Genomic DNA, 12,578 nt, shown 5'->3' on the forward strand with positions numbered 1-12,578 from the left:
TACAGTTACAAATAATGTTTTTGTCCATGTGGCCTTTTCTTCTTCCTCCTCCTCTTCCTCCTCCTCTTCTTCTTCTAAAGATTTTATTATTTATTTCTTAGAGAGAGAGAGAGGGAGAGGGAGTGAGCTCACGAAAGCAGGGGGAGGGAGAGGGACAAGCAGACTCTGCACTCAACATGGAGCCTGACACGGAGCTTGATCTCACAGCCCTGAGATCATGACCTGAGCCAAAATCAAGAGTTGGACACTTAACTGAGCCACCCAGGTGCTACCCCTGTTTTTCCTTTCAATATTCTCATTTTACAAATGAAGTCAGACTAAAACTAATGAAAATTAATCCTTTTCAAGGGTTACAGTTCAGGTCTTCTGACTCATGGTTGTACCTTTTCCATTATACCATAATACTTATTCTCTATAATGGAAAGACCACTCAGGTTGGAAAACACTATTTTTTTGTATCTGTTGCCTTAACCCACTTTGGAACAAGGCAAGGCAGACATAAGATATTAATATTAACTCAAGTTAAAAGTCATCTAACCCTTCTGGGGTACCTGGGTGGCACAGTCGGTTAAGCGTCCCAACTCTGGATTTTGGCCTAGGTCATGATCTCAGGGTGATGGGATCAAGCCCCACATCGGACTCCGCACTCAGTGTGAATTGAAGTCTGCTTGAGATTCTCTTTCCATCTCCCTCGGCCCCTCCCACTTGTGCTCTCTCTTCCTCTCTCTCTAAAATAAATGAATCTTAAAAAAAAAAAAATCATCAGGGGCGCCTGGGTGGCTCAGTCGGTTAAGCGGCTGCCTTCGGCTCAGGTCATGATCCTGGGGTCTTGGGATCGAGCCCCACATCCAGCTCCCTGCTCAGCAGAGAGCCTGCTTCTCCCTCTCCATCTGCCTGCCACTCTGCCTACTTGTGCTCTCTCTCTCTCTCTCTCTGTCAAATAAATAAAATTTTTAAAAAAATCATCGAACCCTTTTGCCACCAGGTTAGCAGGTTTATTTTGAATAATTTACTTATTCTTTTAAATCAGTGGCCCATCTTTTCCTTTTTTTTAAATATTTTATTTATTTATTAGACAGCGCAAGAGCAGGGAGGGGCAGAGGGAGAGGGATAAGGATAAGCAGACTCCCCACCTAGGGCAGAGCCCGCCGCAGGGCTAGATCCTAGGACTCTGAGATCATGACCTGAGCCAAAGTCAGATGCTTAACCAACTGAGCCACCCAGGCGCCCTGGCCCATCTTTTCCTATTGTGAGTCTCTCTCCCCTTCTTCATAATGAGAAAAAGAGGGTTGAGTTCTTAGTTCCTAGATTGTTGAGGAATTGCTGTTGTGAGAACACTGATTTTATACCTAAATGATCTTCTGCAGCATCCCCTAGAATACCTAACCATACCTTAAATGAAGCCTATCCTTTATAGTTACACATAAGCCAGCTGCCCTCTGGGATTATGAACCAAACTGAATAGAAACCATACTCGTTTTTCATTCCTTTTCTTCTTTTCCTTGTATTTTGTTCTCTTTCTTTCTAATGTATTCATTCTGAAAGCATACTATGTGTTAGACCAATACGATGGTAAGTAGTAGAGTTCCAGTTTTTTTTTAATATGCTAGTTTTAAATCATTTCAAATTTGAAGTTGTGATATATTGCCAAGACCTCCTGTGTACCTTTCATCCAGATTCCCTAATAATTAACATTTTATTTACTCTTATTGCTATCTCCATGCACACACATTTTTTTTTCACTAAACTATTTGAGAGTATGATGCAGACATGATGCCCTATTTAATATTTCATTGTCCATTTCCTAAAAAAAAAAAAAAAAGCTATTCTCCTTATAGTTGCATTAATAATCTTGGGTTGCCATAACAAAATACCACAAACTGTGTGGCTTAAACAACAGAAATGTGTTTTCTCACATTTCTGAGGTGAAATGTGGAAAGCCCAAGCTCAAGGTTCAATACCAAGATCAAGGTGTCTGGTGAAAGCTCTCTTCTTGGCATTTATTTATTTATTTATTTATTTGAAATATAAATATATATAAACATATATATTATGTGTTTTAAGATTTTATGTATGTATTTATTTATGAGAGAGAGGAGCAGGGATGCATCAGCCAGGAGAGGGGCAGAGGGAGAGAATCTCAAGCAGACTCTGTGCTGAGTGCAGAGCCCGACAGGGTGCTTGATCTCACGATACTCGATACTGAGATCATGACCTGAGCCAAAACCAAGAGTCAGATGCTTAACTGACTGAGCCACCCAGGTGCTGACTATGGGTAAATTTTACTGGTTATCCCAATAATGGTCTTTAAAGGTCCAGGGTTATGTGTTGCAGTTAGTTGTCATGTCTTCTTATTTTTCTTCAGTCTGAACAGTCTTTCCTTACCTTTCATGACCTTGCCATTTTTGAGGGATATGGACCAGTAACTTAAAAACTCTCCATAAATTTGTATTTTATATTTCCTTATTGTTAGATTCATGTTATGCAGTTTTGGACAGACATACTGCAGAAATAAACTATGTTCGTAACTTACTATATTTGGAGGAACATCATGTCGATATGCCCCATCATAGTGATGTTAACTTTTATCACTTGGTGAGATGGGTTTTGCCTGTAAGGTTTCTCCACTGTAAAGTAAATGAGTATTTTTGGGGGAAGTAGTTTGAGACTTTATAAATTCCTGTTCTGCATTAAACTGTCTCTTGCTAGCTTTAGCATCTATTGATTATTGTTGCTTGAGTCAGTTCTTAACTGTGATGGTTGCCAAACGCTGTTTTTTTAAACGCCATCATTCCTTATATATTTATTGGTTTTCATTCAGTTGATTATAAGGCAAAGCTTCCCCCCTTCACCTCTTTGTTTACATCAGTATGTATTCTTGGTTGCTATTTTATTCAGTGCTTATAATCATTTACTATTATTGATTTTGACACTTGTCCATTCCATAGATTTGGCCAGTGGGAACCCCTTGAAGATAGTGCCTGTGTCCTTTTGACATCATACTTGGAGCACTTTTTTACTTTCTGGTGCAGTATGTTCCAAGCTCTTGTACCTTCTTTCCTGGTCTAGAATCAGCCATTTCTCCAAGAAGCCGTGGTTCTTCTTCTTCTTTGAAACCAAGATCTAGATATTAGATACTGGTATATTATTACTTCTAGGCCTGTCAATGGAGATTAAGAAATAGTTGTATTTACACATATACATATACACACGCATTCATTCCCCTTATATTTCTATATTTAACTATGAGGTTTACACCAAGACTTCCAATTACAGTCCAGCACAACAGGGTTTATTTTTTTTTAAGATTTTATTTATTTATTTGAGAGAGAGAGAATGAGAGAGAGAAAGACAACACATGAGAGGGGGGAGGGTCAGAGGGAGAAGCAGACTCCCTGCTGAGCAGGGAACCCAATGAGGGACTCAATTCTGGGACCCCGGGATCATGATCTGAGCCGAAGGCAGTCGCTTAACCAACTGAGCCACCCAGGTGCTCCACAACAGGATTTATTCTAATGTCCCTTTCCACATTTGTAATTTCCTAAGTCTGTATGTATTTCTAAAGGAGCATTAATGAGATCTGCATTGCAAGTTTGGATGTGGAGAAAGAAAAAGAATAGTCAAGGATGACTCAAGATTTTTGGCTGAAAAAAGCCACCAGAAGAAATGCCATTTACTGAGATGGAGAAGACTATAGGAGGAGACAGTTTGGAGGAAGAGAGTAGAAAGTCATGTGCTGAATCTGAACTGTGTATTAGATGTGCAAGAGGAGGTGTTGGGGAAGTAGTTGGATATTTGATTCTGTGTTGGATATTTGAGTCTACGGTTCAAAGGAGAGATCCAGGCTGAAAGGCGGATTTCAGACAACTAGTTAATTTTTGGGGCCAAAATGCTTATATTTCCTTATAGCCTATTACTATGAAAGCAACAAATATGTATCGTTAGAATTAGATTTAGAATAGAGGCAAGCAAAAGGAAAATAGAGATCAGTACTATTAAAAGTTAATTCCATATCCTTTCTGATCTCTTTCACAGATTTTTTTTTCTAATATGAAATCACTCTAATTACTACTTTTTTCAGATGATGGTTTTTTATTTCCATTTCAGTAAATTTTCATTTTTTAAAAAAATATTTGAGAGGGACAGAGATAGCGAGTGAAAGAGAGCACAAGTGGGAAGGAAGGGGAGAAGCAGACTCCCCACTGAGCAGGGAGCCTGATGTGGGAATCGATCCCAGGACTCTGGGATCATAACCTGAGCTGAAGGCAGATGCTTAACTGACTGAGCCACTCAGGTGCCCAGTAAATTTTCATTTTATCTAATCCCAGACCATATTCATATTTCTTTCATTGATCCAGAAATGTCATTTACAGGTAGTTATTCCAAACCTATGTGCAATTTAGGGATAGAGATGAATTATATCAGATTACTTTGTCCCTTGAGTCCCTTAATCTCTCCATTACATTTCATGCCACTGATTTGTTGATGAGACTGGGCCAGTTGCCCTGCAGAATATCTCACTTTATAGATTTGTCTGGTGGCTTCCTTGCAGTGTTATTAGCTCTTTTTATTATTTCTAACAAAATTATCTGCAACTTTTTCTAAAACACCGTTCTGTATAAAAACTTTTCATGGTTTCTTGTTAGCCACAGGGTAAAGGCTAAAACTTTCTTAGCTCAATATTTAGTAACCATCAGAATTTGTTATCTTTGCCTAGTCTCCCACTCTTCTTCCAGCCAAACCTTCCTGGTCAGACACAAATAGAAATAGGTAGTATTTAAGAATGTAGACTTTCGATCCAACTGTCTATATTTAAATTCCAGTTTCAGTACCTAGTAGATGTGACAGTTCACATCATTCCATCTCTTAAGTGGAGGTAACAGTACCGACCTCATAGGGTTGTTGTAAGGATATCAGTTAATATTTGTATCATCCTTAAAACAGTGTCTAGCACATAGAAAATGCTATAAGTATTATTAAATAAGCTTAAAAATCTAGCCTAATTTTTTCCCTTTTGCAAAACAAAAGACACTCATTGCACAATCCTTTTCAGCACTTTTATTCATGACTTGTTCTTGCTGGAGTGCTCTTCCCCTTTCTTCCTGCCTACAAAAATTTAACTTCTTCATCAAACATTTAACTAATATTATTTGAACACCTGCCAGATGCTCAGTCATTGAGGTCATAGCAGTAAACAAGACAGAATTCCAGCCTTTAGGGAGCTTATACTCTAGTGGAAGATACAGACAAGTACACTACAATGTGATAAGTGTATGACACATGTACCTTCAGGATCCACTAAAGGCGTTGTCTTACAGAGTCAGGGGAAGCCTCATGGACGATGTGATATATACGCTGAGAGTTGAAGGAAGAAAAAGAATTAGCCTGTTAAAATGGGCGGCAAGACAAGGGAAGGAGGTGGGGCTTAGCTTTGAGAACAAAGTATAGTTCACTAAACTGCAGCTTTAAGGGAGAGTGGCTAAAGGTGAGGCCAAACAAGTAAGCAAGAACTGGGTTGCAGAGGGTTAGGAAAAGCGTTCAAGATGGGTCTTCTCACATCCCACTGTCTTTAGGCATCTTCTCAGACTACCTCAGCCAATTTTTCGCATTTCCTCCTGACTTTCTATAGTGATTTGACTCTAGAGTGTAGGGCTTGCATTGGGAAGAAGTTACATTAAAATAGTTGGAGGTGGTTTGTTTGGGGAAGAAGTAGTGATAAGATGGGGAACAAAATCTGACATGAATTAAGTTTAATATTTTGGACTTCTTCTATGGATGCGTAGAAAACACCAAGATATTCAGGATGGGTTATCCTAGAAAAGGAAAATTCCAAAAGAGAAAGAGAGTCCATGTGCAAGGTTTCCTGGAACTGTATTTCATTAAAGATAGAACTTTGAAAGGGAAGAGATGAGACTGAAAGAAGGTAAGAACCCAGATCATAAATGGAGACTAAGGTGTTCAGGCGTTTTCTAGTAAGCATTTGGAAATCATTGATGGATTTGATATGAGAAACAAATTGGATAATGTTTGCATATTAGAAGTGAATGTAGCAATTTAGAGAGTAAATTTGAGGAGACTAAGTCTAGAGGCAAGATAACCAGTTAGGAGGGTACTGCGGTAGTAGTCAAGGTCGAAGGTAATGAACCCAGCAAAGAGCAATAGTAGGAAGAGAAGGAAAAGAGATAAATTTTACAGATATTATTCGAGACAAAATTGGCTGGACTTGGAGATGTATCAGATGTGAGGGTCAGGTAGGGAGGAGGAAGAGTCAAAAAAGATTGCTAAAATTCTGGCTAAATACAAGAGTAGTAACAGATGGAAGAGGAGGACAATTACTAATACTGAAAAATCAAGCTCAGCGTGCCTCTGAGACTTGAACATGGATGTGTGCTTTGACTGATAAAAGGAAATCCAGGCTTGGTATCCATAGACATGGGAGTCATTGCTGCATAGGTGGTGGGAGTTAAGCTGTGGAAGTGGATGGTTATGCTGATAGCATTTCATTTTCTGTGTGCTAAGCACTGTCCTGAATGCTTTGTATACATTGTTTCATTCAATTCTTGTAACAACCCTGTGACGTTGTCATTTTACAAAGAAAAAGAAAGTGTCACATAGAAGAGTTAAGTAGTGTTTAAAGCTAATAAGGGACAGAGTCAGGAGTGGAACAAACTAACTTAAAACCTGAAATCTTAAAACATGATGCCATGGGTGAGTGGAGAAGAGTGCTTAGGAGAGAATGCTGGGGAACTTCAACATTTAAAGGAGGATGGTCACAGGTGGAGCTGCCTATCTACACATGCTTACCCATGTATATATGGAGAAGGAACTGGAGAGGTAGGAAAACCAGGAAAGTGGTTATGACAAGAAACCAAGAGGAATTACCATAACAGATTATTCTGTGTGCCAAAAGCCACAAAAGAAATAACATTTTAAAAATTTGCATCAGGTTTAATAAGTTGGAATTTATTGGTAATTCCTGTTTAAGTGGAGCAGTGGCAACATAAGTGAGATGGCATAATTTATATAAAGCTCTTGAGCATAGTAGATTGCATATTTTAAGTACAAACAAAAGTAGCTCCTATAGTTATGGAGTTAATAGGAGTTAAAAGTGGAGACAGTGAGAACTCTTTCAGATACTTGAATCTGAAAGATCTTAACTAACTCAGGTAAGTTGATTTGGTTGGGTTTAAATATGGATACATTTAAGTGAATAAAATGTCCATATAATTATTTCTGATAATAATGAACATATGGAAGGACTGTAGCATTGTAATGTTGAGGGACCAGCTGAAGGAGACTAGATTTATATGGTTTCAATCTTCTGGTATGATTTTTCTTCAGCAGAACCCAGGAGCAGAAATAAAAGTGAAGTAAAGGCATTCAGTTAGGTTGATCTAGATTTAGGATTTTATTCAATGCGTGTGATAGAAAGGCTAAATTGGGGGTGGGGGGAGGAAAAGAAAATGAAGGTTTTAATAAAAGAGTATTTTAATAGTTTAAGGGGTGCCTGGGTGGCTCAGTAGGTTAAGCGGCTGACTCTTGATAGTGGCTCAGGTCATGATCTCGGGGTTTTGAGATCGAGACCCGAGTCGGGCTCTGTGCCGGGCATAGACCCTGCTTAGGATTCACCATCCCTCTGCTTGTAGGCACGCACATTCTCTCCCTCTTTCAAAAAAAAAAAAAAAAAGTGGTTTAAATAATACATCAAAGACTGTGGAATTGATAGAGAAAAAATTGAGTACTAAAAGTGACTGTTAAGGGCGCCTGGGTGGCTCAGTTGGTTAAGCGACTGCCTTCGGCTCAGGTCATGATCCTGGAGTCCCAGGATCGAGCCCCACATCAGGCTCCCTGCTCAGCGGGGAGTCTGCTTCTCCCTCTGACCCTCCCCCCTCACGTGTTCTCTCTCTCAGTCTCTCTCAAATAAATAAATAAAATCTTTAAAAAAAATACAAAAAATAAAAGTGACTGTTAGGAAAAATTTAGAACTGAGATCTAGATAAAAGTGACAAGTATGGTGACTAACATAATAAAAAAATAAAAAAGTGACAAATATAAGGGGAATGGGAGGCTGTGGTCAAAAAAGGGGGATTTTAAAATGTGCAGAGGAGTGGTTCTTGGAAGTCGCTGAATTTAAGATCAAGATTTTGAGAGACTAGAAAACGTGATGAATCATCCAAATGGACATTAAAATTGTCCAGGATATAATGAAACTTGGGGTGGTTTTGCTTGAGGTTCCAGAAAGCAAATTGATTGGGCCTTGTCATGGGCCTTTGAAAAGCTCTGCTGGAGCAGAGTGTTGCTTCTGGTTAGATGGCAGGATTTAGGTGTACCTGAGTAGTATCTGGACTAGTTGATGAAAAGAATCTATCTACAATAATAATGTAGAGGAGTTACGCGCAGTTTGCCTAAGGTCACCTTCTGGGTGATTCTAAAGCCCATGCTCTTTCACTAACCCTAGTGTTTTTGCAACAAGTTAAGCTGCTTCAAACATTCTTTCCAAATGTATGGGAGAACAGTTTCATTTTATTTTAGCTTCTCCAGAGTTAATGAGTTTTTTAGTGCCAAACATCTATAGAGTGAAGTGGAAATCTATTCAGGGAGCACCTTGAACAGAAAATTAACCTCAGCCAATGTTTTTAGACACTAGTTTCAATAAATTGATCCATTAGTTCATTTGTCTGTTTATCTATTCTCCACCCATGTAATAGTGGTTACACAGTTTGAGAACACTATATTTGGAATAAGTTGAACAAAGTATAATTTGACTCATTTGGTTTTATTTATTGTCTTTTGTCATCTCTAGCTGCCTATCCCCACCGTTTGAATCTCTTTTACCTCGCCAATGATGTCATACAGAACTGCAAAAGGAAAAACGCAATCATTTTCCGTGAATCATTTGCTGATGTCCTTCCTGAAGCAGCTGCTCTAGTGAAGTAAGTAAATTCTTACTGCTTTTGGGGATCTAAGCTTAGGAAATTAAGAATTTTAGTTTTCTTTTTTACCTGTCAGTAAGAACTGTTAATAGTTGTACATGTTTGAAGATCCAAGGATATTTTGCCCAAATTGTTTGTGTAACTTTCCCACTAATACACACATTTTTCTTTTAAAAATTATTTCTTCTCTCTCTCTCTCTCTCTCTCTTTTTTTAAGATTTTATTTATTGGGGCACCTGGGTGGCTCAGTCAGTTGGGCGTCTGCCTTCGGCTCATGTCATGATCCCAGGGTCCTGGGATCGAGCCCGCATTGGGCTCCCTGCTCAGCGGGAAGCCTGCTTCTCCCTCTCCCACTCCCCCTGCTTGTGTTCCCTCTCTCGCTGTGTCTCTCTCTGTCAAATAAATAAAATCTTAAATAAAATAAAATAAAATTCTCTTCTTTATTGAACTGAAAAGTGAATTTAGATTAGTTGTTATCATTAGAGCTTAATATGTTCTTTTGACTCTAAGGGTCTAGAGAAAATTGCATGCATGTCTGACCTTTGTTCGGAAAAGATGTCATGGCAGATTTTGGGGAAACAGTGAGCTTGGTACTCTGAAATAAACCCAGCATAAGAACGGATTCTGATGACTTTTAGTGAAGAAAGTCATAAAACCATTTGGGAGTTTGGATTTGGGCAGTTGTTTCCTCTCTTTTTCTCTCTCGCTCTCTCTTTTTAAGATCTGTTCATTTTGAGAGAGAGAAAGCTCGCGTGCATGTGCACAAGTAGGGGACGGGGGGGAGGGTGGAGAGAGAGAGAATATCCCAAACAGACTCCATGCTGAGCATAGAACCTGACTCGAGGCTTGATCTCATGACCCTGAGATCATGACCTGAGCCAAAACCAAGAGTCTGACGCTTAACTGACTGAGACTGACAGCTGCATTTCTTCTCTTGTTATATGCATTCTCTTGGAGATTTATCTACTCATGGATTAAACTCTTGCTCATATCCTAATAACTACTATAACTGCATCTAGATTTTTGATGTTTTGTTTTGTTTTTAAAGATTTTATTTTTAAGTAATCTCTACACCCAGTGTGGGCTCGAATTTAAAACTCCAAGATCAAGTGTCACATGCTCTACCAACTGAGCCAGGCAGGCGCCCCCCCCCTTTTTTTGGACCATGTCTTCAACTTCTTTTTGTGAATTACTACCTCATTATTATATGATGATATTCAGCTCAAAACATCTAAAACAATAATGTACTTTACATTTGTATAAAGCCCTGCTCCCACAGTTTGTGTGAAAATAGGTTATAAATTGAAAATTGTTATACAAATGGTATTTGAAACTCACAGTAACCAACTTTGCAGGTAAGCAAATTGAATTATATTCTTTCTTTTTACAAAATGAGAAAACTGAAGCCCAGAGCAGTTAAGAAATTGCCCAAAGTAAAATGTCAATTTAGTAAAAGAGGTGAGAATAGAACTGAGATTTTTCTGACTCTTAGTCTCCTGTTATTTCTGTTTTACAATACAGTCTGCCTAAACTTAACTTACAGTTTTTCATCTTATAATGGCCCCTTAGTAATTTTAAATTCTTGTCCCTTCATTTCTTAGTCACTTACCAGAGACTTATTCTTTTCCTGTTTCTTTCTCCTTTTCTTTCTTTCTTTCTTTCTTTTTTTTTTTTTTTAGATTTTTATTTTATTTATTTGAGAGAGAGAGCACAAGAGGGGGTAGGGTCAGAGGAAGAAGCAGACTCCCTGCTGAGCAAGGAGCCCGATGCAGGACTCGATCCCGGGACTCCGGGATCATGACCTGAGCTGAAGGCAGTCATTTAACCAACTGAGCCACCCAGGCGCCCTCTTTCTCCTTTTCTCTCTCTTTAAATTTCCCATTATCATCTCTGTTTGATATATTTATATTTTTATAATAGCCTTCTAACTACTTTCTTATTGTCTGATATCAGCCTCAGGTTTTTATTTATTTATTTTAATCTGTATAAGTTTGCCAATAATAGTACCCACCCCACAGAGTCTGGGAACTACTAAATGAGTAAATACTGTGATATAGAGTGAGTGCTTAGAATAGTGAGTGGCATATAATAAGCACCTAATAAATGTTAGCTGCTACTTTGATGATGAGGTTGATAATGATGATTACTCCTACAATTATTATTAACAATTCATGTTACCAAATCACTGCTCTGATCATTCTTTAAAATGTTTTCATACTACTATATAATTTAACAAATTCCTTTCCATGTTTGTTATTTTCTTTTTTCTTTTTTTTTTAAGGATTTAATTTTATTTGACAGAGAGAGACACAGTGAGAGAGGGAACATAAGCAGGGGGAGTGGGAGAGGGAGAAGCAGGCTTCCCACAGAGCAGGGAGCCTGATGCAGGGCTCGATCCCAGGACCCCAGAATCATGACCTGAGCCAAAGGCTGACGACTAACAACTGAGCCACCCAGGCGCCCCCGTTTGTTATTTTCTTTGTCAAACAGGGAGCCCGACACAGGCTTGATCCCAGGACACCTAACTGACTGAGCCACCCAGGCATCCCGACAATAAGAATATACTTAATCCTACTGATGGGTGCCTGGGTGGCTCAGTCGTTAGGTGAGCCTTCGGCTCAGGTCATCGAGCCCCATATCAGGCTCACTGCTCAGCAGGAAGCCTGCTTCTCCCTCTCCCACTCCCTCTGCTTGTGTTCCCTCTCTCGCTGTCTCTCTCTCTGTCAAATAAATAAATAAAATCTTTTAAAAAAACAAACTTAATCCTACTGAGCTTTTCACTTAAAAAATGGGTAAGATGGTAAATTTTATGTTAATTTTTACCACATTAAAAAGAAAATTGGAGAAAAAACATAACCACAAGACTGAACAGGCTTACAATAGAAGGGTTCGACAAAGGAAACATTGTTTTGTTGTTTTTCTTTTTTGAGGAAATAATAAAATTGATAAACTTTAGATGAGATTGATCAAGAAAAAAGGCATAAATAAACAGTATTAGAAATGTAGAAAGGTAGATGTGATTACAGGTGTTGCAGACCATAAAAGGATAATATGAACAGATTTAGTCCAATAAATTTGAAGATAAAGACAAAATGGTAAAGTTCCTCAAAAATACAAGTAACTAAAATGGCTCTAATTAAAAATTGAGGACCTTATAATCCTATAACCGTTGAATAAATTCAATCAGTCATCAGAAATCTTCCCATAAGAACATCCCTGCGTTTTGCAGTGGGTTTGCCACCAGAACACAAGTGTCGTGGAAACCACTGTTAAGGCCACGCCAGAATGGTAAAGGAAAAGATTTATATCAACATTGTTGTCATTGGAAAACAAGGCCACCACTACTGGCCATTTGATCGCAAATGTGATGGGATCAAAACATTTGAGAAGGTGGCTGCTGAGATGGTATGCCTGGCTCTTGGATAAACTGAAAGCTGAATGTGAGCATGGTATCACCATTGATACCTCCCTGTGGAAATTAAAGTCCAGCAAGTATTATGCGACCCTCCTCAGTGATGCCTCAGGACACAGTCTTTATCAAAAACATGATTACAGGCACATCTCCGGCTGACTGTGCTGTCCTGATTATTACTACTGATGTTTGGTGAATTTGAAGAAGGTAACTCCAAGAATGGGCAGACTCAT

General features: G+C 38.8%; 1 protein-coding gene across 4 annotated transcripts in view; it reads left to right on the forward strand.

The window, feature by feature from the left end:
• RPRD2 (regulation of nuclear pre-mRNA domain containing 2) overlaps window positions 1-12,578 on the forward strand; it is a 100,351-nt gene that overhangs the window by 36,227 nt on the left and 51,546 nt on the right. For all 4 annotated transcript variants that reach the window (XM_027609369.2, XM_027609362.2, XM_027609378.1 and 1 more), the window contains exon 2: window positions 8,804-8,933. In XM_027609369.2, coding sequence (XP_027465170.1) covers window positions 8,804-8,933 — 130 coding nt within the window. The remainder of the gene's footprint in view (window positions 1-8,803; window positions 8,934-12,578) is intronic.

Source organism: Zalophus californianus, chromosome 4 (assembly GCF_009762305.2).
Source record: "Zalophus californianus isolate mZalCal1 chromosome 4, mZalCal1.pri.v2, whole genome shotgun sequence".
Taxonomy (NCBI): domain Eukaryota; kingdom Metazoa; phylum Chordata; class Mammalia; order Carnivora; family Otariidae; genus Zalophus; species Zalophus californianus.